Genomic DNA, 27957 nt, shown 5'->3' with positions numbered 1-27957 from the left:
AACAAAAATATTAACTCAATTTGCCACGGAAATCCTTGAATGCAGCATCAAAATTCCCCTTAATCTCTCGAACCTTGCAAAAGACATTCTTTATTGAACGTCTAACAGACGAGTTCTATCGAAAACGAAATCATTAGTATATTTTCCACCACCTCGATCATTCCATAAATCATACAGACACGGCTCTTGAACTCTTTCATGCGTTCAACCCGATTCGAATATTTCACAATTCTCGGCATGCTCCCCGATTTTTCATCCCGCATCGGGTGCATGCTTTCAAAGTCACCGAGTTGTACTTCACTAGATTACTTGGCGCTCCATCGACGAGAACCAGAGAAGGAAGAAAGAGCGAGAGAGAGAAAAGAAAGAAACTGTGATCACAGTTCCTTTTTACCGTTCGCCAGTGGTGTCCACGGTGGGAAAACATCCACCATCCATTTTTCAGTCGATCTCAGGATCTCGCCGCGGCATAACGCACGGAATCGAATTAGAACAGTGATTTTCCGTCGAACCATGCTGTAGGCGCGCACCTTCCAACAGATAAGTTCATTGGGCGGAAAATCCGCCCAGTCGGTGCACAACCCATTATGGGTGAACTGTGGCGTGGGTCGATCTGATGAAGTGATCTTGTACCGAAAAGTGAGAATGAAATGAAAACATCATCTGTCGCTTAATGCCGTTGGATAGCGCCGTCGTTTCGTGTTTTTCTGGGAATTTCCGTGTGAATTTAAGCCGTGTTGAAATAATTTGAACAAGACAGCACAGTTTTTTTTATTGGAATAGTACAAAAACTCGCCAGTTCTTGTATAGTATTGCAACGAAGCGAAAGTGAAAATACGACATAGAAAACCAATAGTGAAAAGTATGTTTCGAATCAAACGAAATTGAAGAAAAGCAGATTGTTTCCCTGCTTCTTTGCGATCGTGTTTTCCCTGAACGTGAATGGAACTTAAATGTTTAGCTTGTTGTTCACAAATTTAGAAAACTGAATAAATCAATCATTGTCAATCTTTTACTGCCAACGACATACCGTCAAAGTTAAATAATGAATCTTGTCTTGCCTTCTTTTTCTATGTTCTCGTAAATGTTTTGTATTCAAATGAAAATATGTTTAATTGATTTTATTCATCGATGTGTGCGCCAATGTTCGATCTAATAACGAGTCTCGTTTCAGAACTCGTTTTTCGTTGGATTTGGAGCAGAACACGTTATATACGTAATGTAATCAAAATATTGAATTTTCAATAAAAATTTAAATATGAATCACAACCACCCTACTGCTATTTACAAATGAAATTATAATTATTAATAAGCACAAATGGAACATTTCCAGAGGTGTCCTAGAACGGCATAAAACTCAAGTATCAAGTCAAAGTCCTTGCATTACATTCCTTTTGTGGAATTTGGCCTTTCTGTTTCAACAGACTTCGCAGCCGATTCTTAGTGTACAGAATCATTGCATGGCTATTACTATGGATCCTACTGACACTAAGAATACTTCAGTGAAGCTCAAGTATGCGGTATTTAAAAAACAATCGAAGAAGTACAAATATACAAACACTGTAAAAATATTTCCGAGTAATTTAATGTAGTACAATGCGGTACAACGGTTCAAACTTTTTCGAACATTTTTGAAGTTGAAGTTGTTGTTCGATGCCACTTTAAGATCAACAAAAACTATTCGATGAACTTTCTTCGCTAGAAGGATTGACAACACAAACTCACGTGAAATGCTGCATGTGTTCTGGAGACTTCGCTCCATCAGGAACTACAATAAAACGTTGGTTTGCTGACTTCAAACGTGCTCGTAGAGACACCGATGATGCAGAACGCAGTGGACGTCCAAATGAGCCGGTAACACCAGAAAACATAAAAAGAATTCACAAAATCGTTCTCAATGAATGAAAAGTGAAGTTGCGTGAGTTAGCTGACATCGTAAAGATATCAAAAGAATGTGTTGGCTCCATAATGAATGAGCATTTGACTAAGAGAAAGTTCTTTTCAAAGTGGGTGCCGCGTTTGCTCACTGTTGACCAAAAACGAGAACGTCTTGATGATTGTGAGCAGTGTTTGGCCATGTTTAAACGTAACAAACCGGAATTTTTGCGTCGATATGTAACGATGGATGAAACATGGATTCATCATTTTACTCCGGAATCAAAACGATCGCCATCTGAGAGGACAACTGTCCAAAGCACCCGAAAGCACAACAATCGGCTGGAAGGGTTATGGCCTCGGTATTTGGGAAGTGTGGTGCGTGGTGTAATATTTACCGAACGTTCTGAGAAATTTCACACAACAGTGAATATTTTATAGCGTTATTGGAACCTTTTAAGGCTAAAATTGCAATGAAACGACCGCATATGACAAAGAAAAAAAATTGTTTCATCAATACAATCCACCGTATTTGACGGATTTGGCTCCCAGCGACTACTGGCTGTTCTGAGGCAAAAGATAAATCCTTCTACAATAGTGGTATTGAAATGTTAGAGCAGCACTTGAATGATTGCGTTGCTCTTGATGGCGATTACGTTGATGAATGAAGTTAATTTTTAACCAAAAAATTCGTGTGGGAATCATCATGAGGGACAGGCTGTATAGTCGAGACATTGCTCCTTCCGATTACTATTTGTGGTCGATGCGACATGGCCTGGCTGACCATTTCGCCGATAGCCGTTTCTCCGAATGCCATTTCGCCGAAAGAGTCATTTCTCCGAAAGCTATTTCGTCGAAAGTCATTTCGCCGAAAGCCATTTTGCCGAAAGAGTAATTTTGCCGAATTCGCGTCATTAGTCTTAATATCGTTATTGGAATTGATAAAAAAGACAAATAATGTGTTATGTTTACTCCCGTTTTGTTGACCTACAATCGAACTTCTGATATGATCCAGTGACTTGAATAATTTTTATAGGTTTATTCATGATCCTCAGAACGGGATTTCCAAAATAACTTTTTGACTTAATTAGTGTAGCTATCAGGCAGTTGTTTGTGGAATTTTCCGATAACTGAGTGCAGATGGAAAAATATCTAATGCGGCTTCCCCACATCCTTTTCGGCGAAACGACCTTTTCGGCGAAACGACCTTTTCGGCGAAACGACTTTCGGCGAAATGGCATTCGGCGAAATGACTTTCGGCGAAATGGCTTTCGACGAAATGACCCGCTCCCGCTGACCAGCACTTCTCCAATTATGAAGAAGACATGAAATGGATTAACTCGTGTATTGTGGCCAAACATATCAAATTTTTCAAAGAGGGTATCTGTAATCTGAGGGTAATGCCAGAAAGATGTGGCTAATGATAGACAATATATTGAAGACTGAAATTGTATACAGACAACTATTTCAACTGGAAATATCTAAGATAACCAAGACGTCTGAACCGAAAAAAACTCAGACTTGTTCATTCGAATGATCCGAGACCTACTCAGACTATATAAATCGTATTTCTCCCTAATCAATAAAGATATTTATATTATTGTATTGGAACAATTTTGTTGCAGTCTTATCGCCATATTCGAAACAGACAAGAGATGCGGACAAATTGGGCTCACATCCATCCAGACGGCTCAAAATATTTATTAGGAAACTAGATTCATAACTTAATTTTGTTTTCGTCTGAGACATCAGCGGAGACTTCGGGGCAAAATAAGTGAAACGCAAATAGTATTTACTTTATGTCTGCTTGGCGGATTATGTTGAACATGTGCTCTGTAGCACAAACCAGTGCCCATGAGGTACCTAAACATTATGTTAGGAAAAAATCAATCTTGAATAAACACAAAAAAAATTATTTGGGCATGAAATAGTGTAATCTTTTCTATTATTAAGTAGTGTGGAATGAAATGTAAAAGATTTTTTCCGGTACTCGCATCTTCACTCTTAAACGACGGTTAGAAGGTTTATACCCTCATCACCTTGTAATTCCAGAGCCGAGAGGCAGATCCGAGTAAAATGCACGAGTTTTGTATATGACTATTATACCTTTCATTCGAATCTAAGTTTATGAAAATCGGCTCAACCATCTCTGAGAGATCGGAGTTAGCTCTGTTTGGGAATATTGGACCACTATTTCAGGTACTTTCGGAACTGAAAACCAGGGATCGGTACAACATAGATGAGATTATTTGGACATTTGTTACCAAGATCTAAAAACTAGAGGTATTTTCTGAGAAATTTTTAAGAAAATTGCATTTATGAGAAAAACATCCTGCAAATCAATGTTTTTTACACTAATCACCCTGTTTTTTGCGGAACGGATAGTTGCATCAAGATGAAATTCAGGTGAAGACTATCCCAGAAAGTATGGTCGCAACCGAAAACCGCTGCCATTTCGCAATGGTTCAGAATCAATGTCAATTTTTATGACTGCGTCCTGTTGTTTACACTCTTCTCTAACCACTTGTGCAGTTGTTTATTCATTTTCATTAGTTTGTTTCGAAATGCGTGGACTTCCAGCAGAACAACGTCGAAAAATTTTGTACAAATGAAAACGGGTCGAAAAAAAGGTCCTGCTAACCCTAAGTTAGATAAACGTATAATGAAGGCGTTCGAGCAAAAGAAGGAGGTTTCAGTTCGGGATGTGCCCAAAAAAGTGGGCACTTCGAAATCAAATATAGTTGATTATATTGTGTAGGTGTATCAGCCGCATGCTGTGGTTTGTATGTTGTATGTCCTGGTTTTTGGATGTGTGTGTATTTTTAGTCCTTTTTTATTTATCGCTTCCGTCAGAGGTATCCTCTGTTGTCGTAATAATGTGCTGTGCTTATTTTCACGATTTATTATTGTACCCAAGTATTGTTACTCTATTACTATCATTCTAACCGGTCTTGTATTCAATTTTTTTTAATTTTATTAATTCATTTTTTCATTCATTCATTCATTTATTCATCCATATATTCATTCATTTATTCATTCATTTATTCATTCATTTATGCATTCATTTATTCATTCATTTATTCATTCACTTGTTCATTTATGTAATAAATTTCGCCCCCCCCAACCTCCCAAAACCCCCTTAAACGATACAAACCCGGCGAACGACCGCAACTTGGTTAAAGCCGGGTATAAATAAACGATATAAAAAAAAAAAAATAAAAAAATAATAAATTTCGTTTTACATTACTTTAATCATTCATTTACTTATTCATTAATTTATTTATTAATTCTTTCATTTAACTTATTCATCAAATATAAAAAGAAGAGGAGGTTTTTGTGCCCTTTTGAGTAAGTACTGGTTCAACGGTTAGCTCAAGGGGGATTTTTCCTGCTCCAATAGACGAATACATAAATATTATTTTTAGAACAGTTTATTTTTAAACATTTTAAGTGCCCCTTAACAGGAATCTTACATTCCACTGGAAGCTCTTGCTTAGTACAAATAGTTAGCCTTCTTCGTTTTGTAATAACCTCAGCTTGATAAAATCGCGTTTTTTTGTTAGTAGAATTTTTTTCCCAAGCTGAGGACTGCATGTGTCCGCAACCAGAGGGCTCCTAATGTGAGCTTTTTGGTGCGGGAGAGTGTGGAGGGCCAAAAAAATATATACTTCGTGTTAAAGAACGCTTGAATCTTCGAACCTATAAGAAGCAGAAACAACCAAAACGTAGTCCGAAACAAGAAGCATCGATCAGGCCGAGGGTTCGAAAGCTGTACAATACGATTCTTTCTGGAAATTCGAACTGCATAATCATGGACGACGAAACCTACGTGAAACTCAATTACAAATCCTTGCCGGGACTTATTATACGGTGCGAGAAGGGCAAGTGTTAAACCAGTCGAGACATCGATTGAAGTCGAAAAATTTGGTAAGAAAGCTATGGTCTGGCAAGCAATTTGTAGCTGCGGTAGAATTTCGAAACTCTTCATCACCACTGCTTCAGCAAAATATACATCAAGGAATGTTTACAAAAACGACTTCTACCCATGATTCGAAGCCACAAGGATCCTGTTGTCTTCTGGGCAGATCTTGCTTCTTGCCACTACTCGAAATCAACGGTAGAATGGTATACTACCAAAAATGTCACTTTCATCCCAAAAGACATGAATCCACCAAATTGCCCACAACTTCGACCAATTGAGGAATTTTGGGCATTAACGAAGGCACATCCTAGGAAACATGTTTCGGCAGCCGAAACCATTCAACAGCTCAAAAAACATTGGAAAAAAGTGTCAAAACTTGTCGCCAAAAAGTCTGTACGGAATTTAATGAGGAACGTTCGCAAGAAAGTGCGCCAGCTAGTCTACAATGGCTAAGGAGCAAATGTTGAGAATAATATTCTGTTGTTGTAGTCTAATATTATCAGTATATTGAATAAAATTTGAATATCTAACACTTGTGAATTATTTACAGCGAAATCATAGTGCGTCAATACTTTCTGGGACAGTATTTTTAACTTTTCCCTATTAACTCTAGAGAAATGGTATGTTCAACAAAGTTTTAAATTTTGTAAAAATGCGTAAAATTGGAGAGAATTTCAAAGCTATATGACAATTTTTGAAATAGTTATAGATAATTTTATAGAAAAAATGATCACATTTCGTACTCAATTATTTCAAAAGATTGCAAAAAGTTGCAGATCAAACCACTCTAGTTTTAAAGTACTTTAAATTTACATCAAAACCGTGAAAAAATGGTTTGTATCCGGATTCTATGAGCGAATTTATATCTGATGTTCATGAGTTTTATGAACTTTACGTATTCAAATATTTTTTTAACATGAATAGAACGAACTTAATATATTAACTTGCACCGTTTTAATAACGTTGTAAAATTTGTAAATCGAGTTAAGTTTGTAATTCTAAATATCATGGAGTTCTTTAATTGATGATAAAAAAAATTAGTTTGCTTGAAAACAAGTTATTTTTATGTTATGTTAAGTTATTTCAGCATGACATTGAAACGTAACGATTCAAAACTGATCTTCAGTATCACGCTAGTCACTAGTCAAACCTGCAGTTTTTGGATCTCGCAAGTGGTTAGATGTCAGCAACAATCACTCCATTTTTTTGTTTCAAACAAGACTGAGATGAGTTTTCTGTAAAACGCTGAAATACCCAATACTTTGTATGTGTTGCACCAAGATTAAGAGTGACTTAAAATAAACAAATTCGTCACTTTAGAATATGTCAATCGCCAATTGTTATGCCCATCTTTTTCATCTTGCCACTATTGCAATCTTAGAAGAAAAAACAAACAATCGATTCGAAACCCCGCATTTATTATCTCTTGACGAGAAACAATCATTTCTCCATCAATTGGAATTCTAATGTCACCGGGCAGAGATTTCTTGTAATCTTACCATTATATAACCTCCACACATTAGACCATTTGGTGAATCAATTATGAGCTCATTCAGTCTTCACTTTTCGACCGAACCCGGTGCGTTCCGAATCGAAACGGTAACAAAATCGCTATTTTTAAGGTCACGTGTGCTACCCGCGAACAATCAACTCAACCGTTGACAGACAGGAGATGTTTACCGGTCAAAGGAACCGACCGTTCAAGTTTCATGTTTTGCTTTCTAATTGCCCTCGACATTTTCCTCCGACCGCCGGCGATTCGCACGTCGGCTCTGTACGACGCCGCGCGGAAAAAGAGGCATTTATTTGTTTGAATTGAAGAAGTGCTATTTTTAAAAACAAACACTTTTCCCCAGAGAGTGATCTGTTCCGAAAATAAGAATACGCCATCGCGGTATTCCTACCCAAAGCGTCACCGGAGTGTGGGGTACCGGGTCCCGAAGAACCCGATAAACCCGCACTTCAGATAACGGTATTATTCTTGGACATTTCATCATCGGTTCAAATGGAAGCGGTGGGAGAGAACTCAAGTGGTTTTCTTCTCTCGATTTTCATAATTGATTTTTGAGTGTAAATTATATTAAATGCAAATGCATGATAGAATAAATGAATTACAAAATTCGAGGCAACTCATGAGTCCACTTACACCAAGTCCATTCTCGAATGTCTTGTATTTCAAATAAATTTGCAATTTCTAAGATCCGTGCATGCAAAAGTGCAAGACTGGATTAGGCATAGGAACTACGAGATTGAAGGTCAGCACATTTACTTGGTTTCTCGTTTGAACGAGAGAATAATCATGTCAGATATTCGCTTGAACACAGGTGAAAACATTTTAAGTGCCAAAACCAATTAACATGAATTTCTTATGAAGTGATTATATTTAGTTTGGACGTGATAAATCTTATTTTGATCACATGATGCACTTTCGAATTACAAACAGAAAAATCAAACAGAGTGCATTCTAAAGTTCGGTTTTTTTAGGTGTGTTCTATTTCACCTGCAGCAAACGAAGTGCAACAGAGGTTATCGCGTTTAACCTAACGTGCTCTATTAGAAAACGTTTCAACCAATCAGTGATGTGATAAGGCGATGGCGCTAAAAGTGACGCGAAAATGTTTACTCTATTCGGTGCTGGCAGTTGTCGCGGTCGCTGCAATACTCAGTACAATTTTAGTGCTTGCTTTGCGCGACGACGAGGAAATCATGAAGAGCTACAAGTTCAGCAACAGTGATTTGGTTATCCAGCTGGTGGAGCAGCCCGATCATCGGTACGTGATCAGTCTAGTCAGAGGTAAGTGCATTTGATTCGATTTGATAAAAACTATTAACTATATTTTTCGTATATATTATTATACATTATTATGGTCGTTCGCCAGATAAACGAAAATGATTTCTAGCTTTGGATACCGTATTTAAATTTTCGAAAACGCTTCGGAAGAGTATGTCGAGAACAAAGGTTGATTTTGCTCAATGTCAAGGTCAAACAAAAATCGATTTTTCATCGCGGCACGTATACTAAATGACAGGAAACATTTAGAGGTCAATACTCTCAAATAATATTGATTCTATTTACCATTCGTTTAGATTTTATTTTTTGAGGATGTAAACCCCAGAATAGATAGGCTATTATTATGAACATTTAAAAGGTTCCTTTATGAACTGGCGACAGCAAACAGCGAAAGTTATACAAATGTGGAAAATCTACCAATCTCTTTGTTTCCATTTGTGATTAGAGCGATGCATCATTTGAAATGGAAACAATCCGAGGATATTGAATAGCATTTATTAATTTATTTATTTAATCGTCAAACGAATGTAAAGCTATCCACATACATTTGTACGCATGTATTTGTGATGGTTTTTATGTTCAGATCACAGCATGCTGTGCGTTTGGCAGACAGCTTTCGTTCGTTTACTTGTTTGTGTGGTTAAAATTATTCGTTTTCAAAATATCGCGTATTGAAAAGGAAGTAAAAATTAAGATTCTGGATCCATGGCAAAGTGACAAGGGTATTACTATGCGAAAATTGGCGAAGCGGTTTGGAATTCATCATGCCAGTGTTAATAAAACCATCATTCATAAGTTTGGGGAACACTATTCTTTGGATGAGCTACCAGAAAGAGGCAGAAAACCCGCTTCGTCCAACACGAAACTGGACCAGAAAGTGGTATCTCTAATCATGAAGAACAAATCAATGTAAATACGTGATTTGGCAAAAAAGCAATAGCGAGTGTCGAAATGATCCAGAGTATCAGAAGGCGTAATAACCTGAAGATGAAAATCTCGAAACAAAGTGTAGAACAGAAGAAGCTAGCAGCAACAAGGGCCCGGAAATTGTATTCGCGTCCTTTGCAGTGTCCGGATGCATGCGTTTTGATAAACGATGAGACTTATGTAAAGGAGGACTCGAAAATCGTTCCAGGTCCACAATACTTTACTGTCGTCGTTGGGGAGGATGTGAGCGATGCGGACAAGTCGATTCAAGTGGAGAAATTCGGTCGAAAGGTACTGGTATGGCAATCAATATGTTCCTGTGGTGTGAAGTCAACCATTTTTTACACTACCGGAACTATAAATGCACAAATCTATCGATCTGAAGAATCAGAAGAGATTGCTCCCTTTATATAAGAAGCATAGTACACCTTCACTGTTTTGGCCGGATTTCGCGTCGGCTCACTATGTCAAAACCACTCTCAATTGGCTTGCGGAAAAGGGTATAAATTTCGTTGAGAAATATATCAATCCACCAAATTGCCCTCAGCTTCGATCCATCGAACGTTACTAGGCAATCGTGAAGAGGGTCTTCAAGAAGATTGGTAAGGCAGCTGGGAACATGCAGGAGCTCAAAAAAAATTTGGGCTCAAGCGTTCAAAACATGCGATGCAACACTTGTGCAGAACTTGATGAAGAGCGTTCGATCAAAAGTTCGAAAATTCGTGAAGGAATAACTTAAATTTCATCCGGTTTTCATTATGCTCATGTTTAACCTCGTACAAGAAAGGATCCATTTTTAGTTTGAATAAAATATCGTTTTTTATCATAATTTGAAAGCAAATTTTGTGGATAGCTTATTTTCAATACACTCCTTAGACTTGCGTACAGTTGCGTTCACTCATATACTATTCATTATTTCTACGATTTGGCTTTTTTTTTTTTTTTTTTTAATAACTATTTATTGGAATATGAGTTAAAATTAAAATTATTAAGATTTAAATTGGGTGTTCAGCCACAAGTGGTGACTTTTCAGCCCTGTTATATATATATATATATATATATATATATATATATATATATATATATATATATATATATATATATATATATATATATATATATATATATATATATATATATATATATATATATATATATATATATATATATATATATATATATATATATATATATGATTTGGTTATTACCATGAAGACATCATTTGCTTCCGCAATTCTGAGATTTTTGTGTAGGGAAAATTCTAAACCTACTTGTATTGTGCTACGATTTGACTTAATATCATTCAACCAACTGGTTTATTTTTGGCGTAGTTTGTACTACGGCTTTTGCCTTTGTCATACAGAAATACGATGCTTTTTGAACTGAGACCCGTAGAACCGAGTGTCCCATACCATTCAGCTCAGTTCGTGGAGCATGCAAAATGTGATGGCTGAATGGCCTATTTGTACAAACTTAGATTCAAATGAATGGTTTCCTTATCCCGTACTCTGTTCTTGAATTTTATACGGATCGAACTTCCGGCTCGGGAGTAACGGGATGATATATAAAATATGCGTAAATATTCCGTAAAAAATCGTGAAAAAGTGACCAACCCAAAATTCAAAATTTCAGAAACGGCGGGGCCAGGCCGGACTTCTGATCTAGAAAAACATGCAACATGTATGCTTTCGTACCAAATCGCGATGAAGTGACCAACCGAAAACCCTAGATTTAGGATCCGGGAGCTAAGCCGGACTCGTAACGGGGCAATTTAGACTATAAAGCTTCACACAAAAATTAAGAAAGAATACATGCCGGATGCCGAATCTGCAGCTAACTGACGTCTGCCTATCACATGAAAGCACGTTTATAAAGTCAATCAATGGATCGAAATAATAGCAGGTTTATGAGATATTTAAAGTGCCCAGTTAACCCTCGTGCCCGGTCTAGCCCCGGTCATACTCCCCCCCCCCCCCTTGTATACGCGCCTAGTACCAAAGGTTGATGTAGCGTTTTGTCCGGATCTGGTTTTCGGAACGAATTATAGGGTGAAGTGTGCTTAAAATTGAAAACCGTCATTTAGAGTGACGTTGCAAAAAACGGATTTTTTTTCTTATAAATTTGGTTAAAAACTGTTTACAAATTGAAAAGCTTGTTTATGTCATAAATAATCTTTCGGTATTAAAAAAAACCTTACTCTTCACTATACGGGGCCGGGTGCCAATTAAAAGTTTTAAAAATAGCCGCGTAACCTTTTTCTGTCATAATTTTGAGCGATAATAACTCTGTCATTTGTTGATAGATTGATATAACTTAACAACCAATCGATTCGGAAACTTTTAACTTAAACATGTATGGCAACGTCGTTTCAGTATTGCAATAGCATACTATCACCAATCCCAGCTAACCAAAATGATGTCATTCTATTGATTTTTCGTGCACGGTCCACAGTTTCGATCGTTCCCTTCTGCATCGCATAAACGTTCGCACCAAAGGGAATCTATAAATATATGCCATCTTACAATTGTAATTTCAATTCGCAGCCAGCTGCCAAAGAAATAGGTGCTTGTCGCCCGCTGGATGCTTGCTTTTTACTTCCATCTGCTGCACACCGTGTTCGCTTGAGTATATAAAATCTGTTGATTCTATGGGAACTAGCAGGCCAATTCACAACTTTCGGCGATTGTTTGAACCTTATTTGATGCGCTTGTATCACATTGTATGTTGGATAAGTTGAGGAAAACTGAAACTGAACACCATGAAACTGTTGACGATCAGAAACGTCTTAATGCTCAACACGGAAATTCGAATTGTACTTAAATTACATTATATTTTTTGGATTGTTAAGAACACGTTTATCAATTTTCATACGTATGGAAATATGTATATAATTTATGTTGTTAAAGGTTTAAGTTGAACCACTAGGCATGAGATGGCAGTTCAATTTGAACTGCTTTAAGTATTGATGAGCTGAAGGCGAAACACGAAGAAATAGAAATAAAACATGTGATTTTTCCACAAACAAACAAAACTTTAAAATGTTCACATTCTGCGACGGCTACTAATAAGCCGTCATTCGATTACGACTAAGACGTCAGGAATAATACAGCACCTGTGTTATATTATTCAAGGGTTGCATAAAAAGTGCAAACTTTGCGTATGCTTAGCGGTTTAAGTTGAACTGATAGGCACAAGATGGCGTTCCAATTTGAACTGCTTTAAGCACTGATGAACCGAGGGCGAATCACGAAGAAATAGATGTATATTATTACTTGAAAAATTTTTGGTTATGAAGCCGTTTGTTGGAAATAATTCATTTTAAAATTGACTTAACTATCTAAAGAAAAGTGTTCATAATATAGGGAAGACCGTGACTAAACCGAACAATTTTTGAAACTTGGAAAAAAAAATCCATTAAAACAAAGTTTTTTCTTTACCGTTGTGTAGATTCCTCCTTCAGCTAAAATTCCCGACTTGTGATTCGAAAAATATGCATTAGTTTTCGTTGCGCAGACATGACCAACCCAAAATCCAATATTTGTGAGACCGCGCAGCTAAACCGGACTCGACTCGCTATGGGGCAAATTAAACTATAAAGCTTTACACAAAAATTAAGAAGGAATGCAATGGAGTGCCAAATCTCAACCTTTTGTGAGACTGACGTTGGTCTATCGCATGAAAGCGTGATTGTAAAGTCAATCTATGGACCGAAATAATTGCAGCTTTATAAGCTACCTCACTGTCACAGTACTCGCTTGGTTAATGCTCTATGTGCTACCTATAGAATAACTCTCTTTTGTGAATGAAGCAGCTGTAGCTATAGCGGATTTTACGGTTCGGTACAGTTTTCATCTTGAACGACTTCATACCTTGCCGGTGCTTTGAGACATTGAATTGACTTTACACAATGAACAGACTAATAGACAGACAATGAACAGACTAATAATTCATCTGTCTGCGAAAAATTTCACGCGTTATTGAAGTATTATTGCCAGAGATGTACCTTTTTAGGGATGTGTACATTTTGTCGCGAACAAACCTGGTTCTGATGCGTCATAGTTCTTGTTGAAATGTAAAATTTAAGATGAAATAGTTTCGAAATCATCAGGTAAACGAAGTAGGTCTTCAAAATCATCCAGGTCTTCAAAATCATCGAAATGAGTTTGTACGAAATTTGTGCTTGAAACCAAAAACCTGAAAATATTTTGATTTCTGCAAATTGTTTTGGGACCTAAGGGAGTACTGAATGACTACAAATATTCATAATTTGTCCATGAAACTGTCTATTTTTTGGCGAACTAACTTGAACACGACATCCGAATATCTGTCATTGTCGTATTTCCTTTCCTTGATTCAGAGGGTAAGTGTTTTTTTGGCTCGAACTAGAGCTGTTTGTGTTTCAGATAATTTTCCCGCTGAGAAAATTGCAACGCGTAGTAGATGTTGGTCGTACTTGTTACTTTGGTGTTTACAATTCGAATGATTGATGGGTGCTTCTTTTGGGAGGATTTGTGGCACAAACATTTATCCGTCCATCTATTCATCCATCCATCCATCCATCCATCCGTTAGCCATCGTCTTCAACCTTTCATGCCGCGATCATATATCAAGTGGATTATGAATGGGACGATGCAGCGCTAATCTTGGGGGACCATTAACTGCTGTTCTGTCAGTGCGATTCAGTTTATAATTAGCAAGTTGGCATTGACCGTAAGATAATGAGATGATTTGAGTTGATGTATGTACTCCCAAGTGCACGGCAGAGCAGCATCCATCCCGAAGTAAATGATTTGACAGGAACATGGCAACACGCTTAATTGAAGGATAATGCACATTGAAAAATGTGTAATTAACCGGTGGGGTACACAATCCCGTGGTACACAAACATGAGCGTCTAATTGGGAAAGTGACAGCAGATAAAATGATTTGAGCTTGAAAATAACACAACACTATGTAACCTGGGTCGGTGATTACCAGAGGTTCATCATATGTCGCAGTCCAAACTCGGAAGGGTTCCCGGTGTCCATAGAAATGTAGAACTAATCATGCATAAGGTCAAGTTCCACAACAAATCTTGACTCTATGATCTACGTTGCGATTTACCCTTTTCCAGGAGAGCCCTTCAAAATAGTAAAAAAAAAACAGAAAGCGTTAACGGTTTTTGGTTTTTAGTTTTGTATACATTTGTTGGAAAATTCTACCGCAATTTAATAAGAACGATCAACTGCTTCTTGCGGGTGTTTATCGGTGATAAAGCGATAACAACCCATCTGGAGCAACACCTACCGAAACATCAAAGGAAGCAAGTATAGCTATCGATCGGCGTTCACCGACTCCTACTCACGGGAAATTCATTTTAGTAAACATTCCGTCTGTTTACCAGAACGTGACAGACACCAGACAGGCGAGTGCCAGTCACGGGCGGAAGCGGCATCCGTCATGACGTGAATGAGTTGCGGGCGCGCGGTCCCGTTGATTGCATACAGTTCATGGAATGACTTGTTTTGATTTGGTCATCTGCCAGAACCTAGAATCTTTGCCCGATTCCACACCGGCGCGGATTGGCATACTTCAACACTGTGAGGTTCGGGCGGCATGTTGTTTTGATGCTAAGTAGTGATTCCTATTTTAATCCGCCCACCCGCATACTTGCGGTGCGCGACAGATTTGTCCACAGGCATTTCCAACTTGGTCTCGGCACATTATTAACGCCATACGCGTCATTAGTGGACAAAAATGTTTACGCTCGTAAATTACAAGCGCATTTCGCTGCCACAAGCCGTTGCGTTGTGGCACACAGCACCGAGTGCGTTGATTTCTGGCCGAGATTCCGTGGGAAATATGATAATTGCTAGGAGTTTTATTGCTGTTTACTATTGACATTTGTGTGGTACACCATCATTGCGACCAGTGTGCATGACCGCTCCTCTCACGGTGATCATTAAATTACTGCTGCATTTTCGGCCGGACACAGCCGGCGATCATCGGTCAAATTCTGGTGCACCAAGTGTCAAAGGAAAGTACTTTTGGCGGTAGCTAATGTTCTATTAGGAATGTAATAAATCTGTTCCATATTTTGCTCTGGCTAGCGACTTTGGCACACGAATCTCATCGTAACTGGCTGCATGACCGCTGGTCATTAGGAAGACGATCGTTAATGAATAATTAATCTTTTTTTATTAAAATATTTGCTCGCAGTTCCGTCGTGTGCCTGAAAATATACATTTTATTATAGACTATTACATTTTAGTTAGTGTTAGAATGGCAAAACTGTTGTCACGAGAACGATCACTCCCTCCACTGTCCGAGTGAGGAAATGGGTAAATATAAACATGGACGATTATTAAGCCATTCTTGGACCGGTTCCGAACCACAAGACGAACCTCTTTGAGCTCTATATGTTTTGCCTTTCTTATATAGAAACTGAATTCAGAACCTGGATTCTGGGTCGGACCATCTTAGTTCTGAACATCATTTCAGGTTTAAAATTTATATCTTGAGTTCAGTTTCAGATTTATTATAAGAATTTCAGATTCAGAATTAAAAACTAATACTCGGAAATGAATTCTAATTCCGGATTCTGCAACTTAATTTTTGGAACTGGTGTGTTGGTCACATTTTGCAACTAAATTTAATTCCAGAATTTTCGGGAAAAAATCAAGACTTGAATTTTAGATCTGAATTTTGGAATTCAATTTTAAATTTGAGCTCCGAACCTGAACTTTAATATTGAGTCTAATTTCTGAATACAGTTTCAGAATTTAATTCCTAAATTCAGATTAAGAATTCGTTTCCAAAATTCAGAATCAGAATTCAAAACCTGAACAGAAATGGAGTGAAAAGTCTGATGAGATGGACATAGAAGATGTACTTGATAGAAGTTGCTAGACATGACGCGTCTAGGATTACAACGCGTACGATGTACTGTTTTGGAACGGTGCCCAGCATAGTCCAGGGCGGCTAAATGGAAGCGCGTACGAATACAGATTCGAGTACACTGAGGTCTTTTTTAAGCGACTTTTCAGAAAAAGAAACAAGCAGTTATCCGATTTTCTTGTTTTGCCCTAGAAATGCATTAAAACATCGAGATCAAGTGTGATGCTTAAAAAATTTTCGATTTTTTTCATAAAAATATTTTTTGAGAATACACCAGATTTGGCATCAAACAAAAATTTCGATTCCTCAAAGGTCAATTTTTACCAAGATCGATTTTTTTACCAGATCTGGACGTTTCTTGCATTTCTAAGGCATTTGGCATCCAAAAAAATTTTTTAGTTTGGGGTTTTTTTCTATCCGGATTTCCGAAGCTACGCGATCCTAATCCCAAAGTCGATCGATTTAAAAAAAAAATTGTTTTGAGATTACACCCCCAAGTAGCATGTTAAGTTGCTGTCCTGCATTTTTCTACGGATTGTGCAATTGATCAAGTAAGTTTATATTTCTATTCTAGTAACTGTTGTGTTATGGAAAAAGCACAATTTTCTATGTTGTGCAACATATCTTTAAGTTCTTCCGTTATTACGAACATTTATTCACAATTATTGTGCAACTGATACAAAACTCATGCGTCGATCCCATCACAGAGGCAGTCATAAAATCAGCGAAAAAACAATTGTGAGACTCGTGAAAACTACTACCTACTGTAAACAAGAAATGGAGTGACGATTACGAAAACATAACAAACCTAAGTTTTTTTTTTTTTGTTTCGATTAAAGAGGTTTTAACCTTAAGGTCATTCGCCTCTTCGGGCCAGAAAAACTTTCTGACCCTATGTGCGGGGTTGGGAATCGAACCCAGGCGGGCTGCGTGAAAGGCATCGACTTACCCATCACACTACACCCGTCCCCTCACAAACCTAAGTTCTAATAAATAAGTTTCACATTTGATTTTCAATACAACTGTTATTAACACAAACATGGATCTTGTAAAATAACCTGCACATGGAAAATGATAATGCTACATATTGTAGAATTGATCTTTTGTGTTTTTGTAAATGAAAAATCGACAACGAACTGCTTTTTTATGGTGAAACATGTATTCGTACGTATGAAATTTTTAAGCACCTTTGAATTAATGTGTTTGTATGATTGTACACCAACTTCTGTTAAAATAACAATCTATTATTTTTAAAGAGAATAATCGGAATGGTGTTTAAAATACGTATATTCAAGCATACTTAAAATTTCCTGACAGTTTTGATCGAACTAATGTTTTATTGAACCTGAAAAATCTCGAAATGAATTTTTCTTCGATTTTTTTTTCTAATATGGCATCGATGGTAACAGTGAGTTGAATAGAAAATGGCTCACGCAACGTAATGATTTATATTATTTAAATAACGGTATACATTAACATGTAAATATTGCAGAGAGAAATATTTTACGTTTTGTTTTGATTTTAAACAAACTAGTTGAATTAAGTAACAATACAGTATAAAGATTATTAACGGGCCCGACACTTGTGATAGGCACTGTAGGTATTATTTTGGCAAGCCCATGTGTTGGAGTTGTACAAACAAGTTGCACAAACAGTATCATGAGAGTAACTTTAATGAACTTAACTTTTCGTTCAAAAGAGATGTCAGATCTGCTCATTATTTCAGCAAGATGAAAAACGAACACAATTGTTCTGATTGAGTTTTGTTTTCATTGCGTATGTAATGTTGTATTTCCGCAACATTTATGATAATATTCTCATCTTTGTAAGTTTTGTTTTTATTTCAAGTAGATAAATATTGCATAACGTTTTTGTAAGTTTTGGATTTCATATCATTGTTTTTCTAAAAATGAAGAAAACTACTCACACTAACCTACAATTTGATGAGGCAGCCAAAACTATGCAGACGTAACAGAAACTTTTTTTCACAGTAATGTTATGATTCGGCGTATCAAATTTTATCTTCAGGAGAGCATCATTTCGTTAATTTCTCTTCCACAAGAGATTAATAATTATTTCGACATATTTTGTGTCCAATACAATTTAGAAATTTGTTTATAAGTTGCACAATTGGTATAGTACTGGAAGTAGTTCTACAGCGATTTTTTCGGTAGTATTGTGAAACTTTACAAGGATAAATGGCACAATCAATTTTAATATGTTTAAAAATCTTTCTGAACATTGATAACATAATAAATAATTCTAAAACAATTGTAGAACATTTTGAAATTTCGATTAGTTACATTTGCTACTTGAGACAGATCTCGATGTTTCATGAATTATGAAGACATATGGCAACACAAAAGTGTTTCCTTAGTTTTGCGTTTTTTATGTGAATTTCCAAATTCATGCGGTTTGTTATGCGAATTTTTATAGTTTTGCGGATTTTTATTAAAGGCTATGAATTTGTTGAAGCGTTTTCAATGAGGTACTTATCTTCGTATCCTCAAAATGTTCAGACTACCAAACACCAACACCGTCTAAGAACCCCGGAACCTATGCTATGCGAAATGAAACTCATTGTAAAATGCCTGAGCTGAGAAGCATAGGGTACGCGATTGGTCGAAAACGATTTTCTCGGATTAAGTAACTTTTTTGGTGTTGGTTCGAGTGATGCGTGCAGCGGTTGAAAAACAGTAGGAGAGACCGGGGCGAAAAAAGCCTCTTTGGGCTTGGGCAAAAACTAAAGCTTGCTTCAAATAGAATTGGAACAAAGACAATTGCCTGTATTTCAGTTATTTATTATTGTATTCAAGATCTTTTTTATACAAATGTAGCGCTTTCTTCATACTTTTAAGAAAAAATACGGATAAAATTATTCGTCACGGTTTTGAAGGAATTTTCGAATTTTTCCTGTAACACGGCTCAGTAGGCGGCGCACACCTTCTTCGTCCATCGTTTTAGCTATCTTATTCCACCAGGTCGTCATCTGATTGATGTCTTTGACAACGTTTCCCTTTGCCTTGAGTCTCCTCTTCATGATTGCCCAGTATTTCTCAATAGGGCGGAACTGGGGACAGTTGAGTGGGTTAAGGTTTTTCGGAACAAACTGGACCACTTTCTCTGCATACCATTCTTAAACGGCTTTGCTGTAATGACAGCTTACCAAATCTGGCCAAAACATTACAGGATGGTCGTGGGATCGAATGAACGGCAAAATTCGTTTTTGGAGACACTCTTTTTGGTATAGTTCCGATGTCATTGTCTTATTTGTAACGAAAACTTTCGTTTTTTTGCCGCAGCTGCAAATGCATGACCAAATCATAAATTTTCTTGCAAATTTGTCGGCAAAAAGAAATTTAAATTTGGCTGGAACATCCCCCCGAGCCGTTGCCAAGTAAAATTTTTGACCTGAGATTTGACCGAAGTCAGCCTTGACACAGGTTTCATCGTCCATCAGAAGACACCCGTTGAACTTGGTCAGCACCTGGTCATATAATTTCCGAGCACGAATTTTGACCACACTATTCTGTTTCATGGCCCGATTTGACTGTTTGCTAGCTCGATACGACTTGATTCCTTCCCGGAGTCGAGTTCTCCTCACGGTACTATGGGCAGCACCGAATTTTCTGACCAAATCACGGTCCGACAGATTAGGATTCCTCTTAATCGTCTTCAAAATCTTACCATGCAATTTCCGGTCGTCAGTTCGACTCCGACGATCGGCTTGAGGCTTCCGAATCGTCGTCAATGTTTTCTTATACCGTTTGACAACGCGCCATACGGTATTTCTGGGCAATTTCAGCTGTATAGCTAGCCTAGATGCAGACCACAATGGATTTTCCAAATAACTGTGCACAATTTTTTTTTTCCTTTTTTCGGCTTCCATGTTGATTGTTTACAAAGTACAGTCGATTTGCGGAATGTCAAAAATCATACGTGAAGCTGACAAAATTCCCGACACGTGGGCGCCAAGAGCTTCCAAATCCGTCCACCAGGAGCGCCACAATATGAGCAAAAGTTTGTTCCAATTCTAAATGAAGCAAGCTTTAATGCAGTGAAAATGGCGCAAGAAATGATCAGAAATGACCAAATATTAAAATTACCAAATATCAAAACTGTTTCGTACATGAACAATTTTATCTCATCTTAAAAATACCGACTTTGTGAGATACAAATGAAAAATGATCAGCAACAAAATGAATAAAATGGAATTGTTTTTGAATTAAGACCAAAATTAAAATATAGCAAAATGCTTCTCTTATAATCTGAATCGAATTCACGCATGTGAACATATTGTAGCTTGTGTCCACTCAATCTGTGTGAGCTCTGCGGGAGTGTTCAATGCAAACACAGATAACAGATATACAGGCTTGAACAAACTTTTTCAAAATCTCGTGTAAATTTCAAATTTGCTATACGTTGGAAACACTCCTGCCACCTACTCGACTATTCGCCGCGATCTTTCAAAACGTTCTACTACGTTCCGGAACGATAACAAAATCCTCTTGCCTGTTACATAAATATTCCAACTACAACAATTTTAATACTTTTTCCCTAAGTGCTAAAGACAATTTTTTTCCGTTGACCCACACGGACCGAAGGATGCGGCCAACAAAGATATTTACCAACATCATCTGGAAGATTCTCATGCTATATCCATTTCACCAGCCACTGCCGATCACCAGCTGAAGGTTGGATCTATCAAAGTAGACCACTGCGACCCCAATACGACATTACCTAATGATACTATCCTGGTTTTAAGTTGGCCGTTAATTAAAATAAATCATAAATCACACGAGAATTCGAACGGGATAAAACAAAAATAAACTTTCCATTTTACCCATCAGCAAAACAAAAATCTAGCGTGAAGTGAATATTACACCCAAAATTGTGGCTCATGTGAAAGTGCCACCCAAATTCGTGGTGGCACCTCGTGTCGATCGTGGTGACATCTGCAAGTGTTCTCCACGCTGCTTGAGCAAATTGTACACAGTTCATATGTGAGCATGCATATTTGTTATCTGTGATGCAAACTTTGTAGCGTTGATTATTGAGTAATTTGTCCCCGTAAACACAACATTTGCTCAAATCATTCGATGATTCGGAATCTTCACTTATCTTTTGTGCTACCGATGCATGATGTGCTTCAGAGACGCTTAGAAATATACACACGTTGTTGGGATCTTTCGGAATTCTCGTTAGACAAGTCGATTTTGATGACTATAGCTTCAAAGCTGTAATGCGAGTATATTCAGTTTAATAAAGTTTGATTACAAATTCAACTTACATTTAGTATTCCTACTAGGTTTACCTGACCCAACAAATAAGAAATTGAAATAAAAAAATTCCTGTGTTCAACTATCTAATATGTGATTCTCTATCATTTGTGTGCGATAAGGGTTATGATCGTTTACAATGAATAAAGTGAAAAAGGAACCGGTAGTTGGAAGTGATTTCAGATCTGCGATACAGTGGCGTCGTTGACCTCTACACACGTCGTCGGTAATATCATATTTGTGATTCTTGATTATGGCCGAGAATGGAGATTTCTGGACTATTTAGTTGGTGCGTACTCGAAAATAATGTTGAGAATCATTAAATTACCAAGTTACGACTCAGACTGAGTCTATAAGTTATTTTCGCCCCACCAAAAGTGATCGTTCTCGACCAATCACTTTATTTGAATTTTGCGAAGTCATCACACAAACAGAAATTATTTTATCATAAAAACCATTAGTACCATTTGATTCAGAGCAGCTTAGTTAGATAAAAACAATTACTTGATATGATTTGTTCCTGGGAATATTTTCTACAATGCAAAAATACTCGAACTAAAAAAAAGTTTTACTTTTGACGAAAAAATCGACACTTTCGCTATCATCGACTGAACATAAGCCAATTGTAGCTAATGCTCGGGCCCACGTATAAAGGTCTTATCCGATTGGATGTGACATTTAGTGTTCGAATTATTGCGAGTGACCATTTTTGACCCGGTCTCACCTACTGTAGAAAATGAATGCTTTAAGTTTCAAAGCCCTACATAAACTACTAAGCAGACTTTACTGCGAGTAATAATAATTGATCTACTAGAAAGTTTCTTTACATTGAGTATATTTACTACAATTCTTTATACATATGTAAAAGAACAAAGAGATAGATTGGATTTTTGATCAAGGACAATTGTTATTGACTACAGAAAGAGCAATATTCGACCTTCAGTAGGCGAAATTGAAACCTTGTTGGAGAAAAAATGCACCTAGACATTAAAAAGATACGAAAAAATAAAATTGAAAAGCTGTTCAACAAGTCAGACAGTGCAATTTACTAAGGAATACGAATCGGAGGTAACCAAGTCCGCGCTGGAAAATAACAGAATCACTTTGGTAGACCTTGCGAGATATCAGACAAAAGAAAACCTACACCGGTTCAAAACAACTCCATTGCTTTTGTGACGAGAACTGATAACAAGAAAATACTAATTATTTCTAGAAAATAAATAAGTAAATAAATAAATAAATAAGAACGTCACACATAATTTGGAACAGAACGTTTTTTTTTTAACTATATTCCAATCTGCTTTTATCGCTCGTCAAAGAATCGGCGTGCGAACTAAATTTTGAACATATGTGCCATCCATTGCTAGTGAAGTTCAATCAAGAGAAAAACGTATCCGAGAGCTACCGTGCGCTTGTGGGAGTTTATGGCGACCGTGATCTAACACTTCGAATTAGAGATGGGCAATTCGTTCGCGAACGGTTCAAAAGAACTAGTTCTTTTGAAAGAATGAACGAGCTATAGTTCTTTTTTCGAGAACGGTAGTTCTTCAGTTCAAAGTCGTGGGATGTTTTTCTTTTGTTTTTTCAAGAACGATACTAATAAGAAAGTTTCATCATGAAACCACAGTTCTACTACGAAGGACCTTTTTTTTGCTCGCTTAAGCTTACAAAAGTAAGTTCTCGTTTAGTCTTTGAACAAACAAACCAACTATGAATAGAACGAACGGCTCTGGAGAACTAGTTCTTTCAACAGAACTCTGCATAACTGAACGGTTCTTTGAAATGAACTGTTTTGCCCATCTCTACTCTACTGAATATGTGAATCGCTGATTCGAAAATTCAAAGTGGAAGATTTCGACACACGCTCCGGCTAGCGAAAATTGTTGGATGAGTTTTAAAGGTGAGTGCTCAGTTTGGAATCATCCTACTGAGTTACCTTGGCGGTTTTATGTTTACACAGAAGAGAAACTTGTTATCGAATAAAGTCTTCATATATCTAGCCATAATATTCAACCTAAAAAACAACTTAGTGATCCCGTTATTTCCACTTCCTAATTTCAGATGTTACACCAATACAACGTATTACACTGGACCACGACTTTACCGATGATTCGGAGGTGGAAGCGATCCCCGATGGTCTTCGGTTGGAGGGCCACGGTCAACAGATCGAAATCAGAAATGTCGAAGATACACGTGATTTTTCTCTAATCAGTATTACGCGAACCCTTCAGAAAGGGCAAATCATATCCGATGTGATCCACACCGATGAAATTATTCTGCAACGGGAGGTCCAATGGTACGGCGGTCCGGAACAGAAAGAACAGTATTACCCGGTGCAACGGCTCCGCTTTGAAGACTATGCCTATGTACCGAAAGAGTTGAACAGTGCGGCGATTGTAGAACGCTACTGGCTGAATTCGGCTGGATTGTTTTTCTACGTGGAGAAAGAAGTTCCGCTATTTATTGATCAGGACGAAAACACGTTAAGGTTTACTGCTAAGAAAGAATTACCCTACTATACGTACGACGATGGTTTCGTTTTCAACTATCGTATTGGAGTGGCAAAGGATGCAAAAGAGGCCCATCTGAAGGCAGTTGACAAAGTGCTCAACAAACCGGTCGGTATACCCGATGAACGTATGGTTAGATACCCGATCTGGTCCACCTGGGTGCGGTATGGCCGCCCTATCAGCCAACAGACGGTATTGGATTATGCCTCCGAAATTAATGGGTACGGTTTCAAAAACTCACAACTTGACATCGATGACTACTGGGAGAACTGTTACGGTTCGTTGATCTTCAATCCGATAACCTTTTCGAATATCACGGAGCTCACGGAACAGCTGAAAGAAATGGGCTTTCGAGTGACACTCTGGGTTCATCCGTTCATCAACAAAAACTGTCAACCGTGGTACACGGAAGCGCTGTCGAAAGGGTATGATGAAGTAACGTTAGCTTTCCCGTCAATTCCGAGAAACAGATTAAAAACGATAGACGCTCTGATTGTTGTTGAGCGACCCGGTTTGTATGATATCCGATTGACTGAAGTACATGCCGTACCGGTACTCTGTGCATGTTCCGGAAGATTCTGAGAAGTGTGTATGGTAAATATTCGGCGCTTCGTTCTATCGGGTTGTCTCTGAGATGTGGTTCCACGACATCTCCCGGGTAGCTCAATTGCAAGAAAAAGTTCGTCGAATTAGAAATGTATGCAGATTCAATTACTCCTATTGAGGGTTATTTTCCGCAAGTTTCGTTTTCGTTATTTCATAAATGATTTTTTTAACCTGTTTCTTGTTGGGAATTGTTATCGTCGCGTAGAGACGCATCGTTCAAAAAACATGCACCTATTTATTATTTTATTTTTGTATGGTTAAAATTCATGAATTGGTTCTTTATTTTCCTTAGTTTCCTGGTAAAATCACACAACCAATCCATCGGGTACAACACCAAATGGTGGAATAGTGGCGAAAATGAAGCATCGTACATCAACTTCAACAACCCGTCCGCCGTTGAATGGTTCCGCCAGCGACTGCAGGAACTGCGGGAGCAAGGCATCGACAGTTTCAAGTTTGACGCCGGTGAAACCAGCTGGGCACCAGAAGATCCGGATGTCGAGGGCTCCACAGCTTTGTTGCCGTCCAGCATGACCACCAACTACGTTAGAATGTGTGCCGCATTCGGTCCGATGATTGAAGTTCGTACCGGCTGGACGACACAGGATCTACCGGTATTTGTACGGATGATTGATTTGGATACCCACTGGGGCATCCGCAACGGACTGCAGTCACTGATTCCGACTCTGCTGCAAATGAACTTGAATGGCTATCCATTTGTTCTGCCCGATATGATCGGTGGAAACGTGTATGGGGATGATATATTGACGAAGGAGTTGTTCATCCGGTGGATGCAGGCTAACACGTTTATGCCTAGTATGCAGTTTTCGAAAACACCATGGGATATCGATCTGGAGGTGAGTAAGCTACCTTGCATTTGATCTTTTACGATTTAATGAACTAATTCCTCCTTAGACCGTGGAAATAACCAAACAGTTCGTTCAACTACATGAGGACTTTTCCGACTACATTCTACAGCGAATGCGACTGGCGGTGGATGAAGGTATTCCGGTGAATCCACCTATCTGGTGGCTTGATCCGGAGGACGAAGATGCCTTAAAAATAAGCGATGGTAAGTGAGCCCAACAAACTGGAACTGGAACTAAACCGTAGTGCTGTAACGTTTCTTCACACACAGAGTACCTTCTTGGGGAAGACATTCTGGTTGCACCGATTTTGATCGAGTTTGCCATTACGCGTGACATCTATTTACCGAAGGGAACCTGGCGGGATGGTAACAACAATCAGGTGTACGAGGGAAGCCGATGGTTGAAAAACTATTCCGCTCCGATGAGTACCTTGCCTTACTTTGTAAAGACGTCATTTCAAATGAGATAGTAAGCATTGATGAACTATACAATTATTTAGGGTAACAAATGGTACGATGTTGTATATACTGTTTTAGCGTGTAAGCATAAAAAACTGGTCTTTCGAAGAAATGATTCAAACAAAAATACATACATACCATTGAAGGGGAATTTATATTGTTTTTATTTTTTTATTAGAAGACTACTTGCGTTCTATGCTGCGTATCAATCCCCTACCAAGAATTTCGAAGTCCCGTATAAGTGCTTCCGTGTTCAACTTTAGGGATTTTTCCTCGGTAAAATAACGTCCGTTCACGTTCGTAGTCTGCGAAGCGGAAAAAAATCGATGATGAAGATTTGCAAAAAAATACGCGGAAAGTAAAAATTGTTTGTTTGGCATTTGCATAACTGCATATAAAATATGTAAACTTATTCTGATATTCGACGCAACAGTTTTACTTGTAAGCGACCTCCGTTCCCGACATTGGGTTACTGACATCAACGGCTTTGTGCCGGCTTGTTTTCGTGATAAAATAAAATTATAAATCATTACATAATGCGAGCGTTTTGTTTTAACTGAGGGATAATTTTGCGTAGAACGGGCGAACGGGTAGATTACAGATTTGTGTTTCAGGGGTCCCCACTTCCAATACCAATTCGACACAATGAAAATTTCACATTCAATCGAAAATTAAATTTTCTGCTTTAAGAAAATACAAAGAAAAAAATAAATGATTTTTCAATAACACTATACAAGCGCGATTTTCGAAGCATAGTACTGATTTTAGGAAATCCTATCCAGAAAATACCTTGAATCATGAATTGTATCTGAGTTACAGGTATAGTGTCTTTTGCAAAAGGTGTAGCTGGGTTTGCATATAAAAACTGACCCCAAACAGACATTAAATTGATATAGCCTGTTTGATAGAATTTGTATTCGTGATGAGTTTCCCAAAATTTTAACCCTTTAACTGTAATATTTGTGGATTTTCATTTTATTTAAATTTTTCAAAAACCTCTTTAGCAAATTTTTTTTTAAAAAATCAGGAATATGTAAGGTATTATGGGAAACATTCATGATTTTCCTCAGATTTTTTCAGAATGTATTTCATGTAATATAAGAAATATTCAATATGTTCGATTTTTTAAATTTTAAAATTTTTTTAAATTTTACATCAAAAAGAAATTATTAATGAGTACATTATGTTGTATTATTAACAGACGCATGCTATTTAGTTCTAAAACTATATAACACTTGCCTTTAAAACTAAATACCATGCGTTTCTTGAGCTCAGGGCTTAATGTCTGAGGGCAGAGGGCCACATGTTGAGTTTTAAATCGACCACGTGGCTCGCTCAATTCCATTTGCGCGTCGCATTTCTCTTGTACTCTCTCGTATATGAGCAAACTGTACCGGGTTGCCAGCATACATTTGATTGTTTTGATGAGAAGTTTTATCACATTAATCTATCGTATGGGTTGGACATTACATGATTTCAATGAACAATGAAAAAATATTCAACTTTCACAACGATTGAATGCCTGTGTGTTTGGCAGCCTTGTCGCGCCAATTTCGAAGACATTGTCAGGTGAGTTTTTCTATATTCTGCACCGTTTCCAAGAAAATTTAATTTGAAACGGGAAAATAGCAAAAAACCTACCACTTCACGGTACTGTCCTCAGCCCTTAAGCATTGACGTAATTAATAATGATAGAAGAATTTAATTCCTAATATTATTTACACGTACCCGCACGTCTGTCTCGATTCAGTTAGTAATAATGTACGGAAACAGTTGGTTTGCACGCATCAGCGAACATCTCGCCAGCGGACGGTTGTATTTCATAAGAAAGGACTAGTGAGGAA

The 27957-nt window shown here is 37.6% G+C and overlaps 2 protein-coding genes across 7 annotated transcripts in view; one reads left to right on the top strand and one right to left on the bottom strand.

Annotated features, from left to right (window-relative positions):
* The first annotated feature begins 424 nt into the window (after positions 1-424).
* LOC131427191 (myogenesis-regulating glycosidase-like) lies at positions 425-26305 on the top strand. 6 transcript variants are annotated; one of them, XM_058590170.1, is made up of 6 exons: positions 425-639; positions 8282-8591; positions 23732-24605; positions 25079-25643; positions 25702-25858; positions 25925-26305. In XM_058590170.1, the coding sequence occupies exons 2-6, from the start codon at positions 8390-8392 to the stop codon at positions 26122-26124; spliced, it is 1998 nt and encodes a 665-aa protein (XP_058446153.1). In that variant the 5' UTR covers positions 425-639; positions 8282-8389; the 3' UTR covers positions 26125-26305. The 6 variants fall into 6 exon arrangements, with proteins under 6 accessions (XP_058446153.1, XP_058446152.1, XP_058446150.1 ...); XM_058590169.1 differs by having other exon boundaries at positions 425-862; positions 8304-8591; XM_058590167.1 differs by having other exon boundaries at positions 425-862.
* Positions 26254-27957, bottom strand: part of LOC131427190 (nucleolar protein 6) — a 26036-nt gene continuing 24332 nt past the window's right edge. Inside the window, exon 6 of the mRNA XM_058590165.1 lies at positions 26254-26418. Coding sequence (XP_058446148.1) covers positions 26296-26418 — 123 coding nt within the window. The 3' untranslated portion in view covers positions 26254-26295. The remainder of the gene's footprint in view (positions 26419-27957) is intronic.

This window comes from Malaya genurostris, chromosome 2, assembly GCF_030247185.1.
Source record: "Malaya genurostris strain Urasoe2022 chromosome 2, Malgen_1.1, whole genome shotgun sequence".
NCBI classification, from domain to species: domain Eukaryota; kingdom Metazoa; phylum Arthropoda; class Insecta; order Diptera; family Culicidae; genus Malaya; species Malaya genurostris.
Note: the sequence above shows the minus strand (reverse complement) of the source record. Positions and strands in the feature narration are given on the sequence as shown.

Coding starts and splice junctions, on each gene's coding strand:
- LOC131427191 (XM_058590170.1), top strand. CDS start 8,390: ATGGCGCTAAAAGTGACGCGAAAATGTTTACTCTATTCGGTGCTGGCA. Junction 25,644..25,701: donor CATGGGATATCGATCTGGAG/GTGAGTAAGCTA, acceptor ATTCCTCCTTAG/ACCGTGGAAATAACCAAACA. Junction 25,859..25,924: donor TGCCTTAAAAATAAGCGATG/GTAAGTGAGCCC, acceptor CTTCACACACAG/AGTACCTTCTTGGGGAAGAC.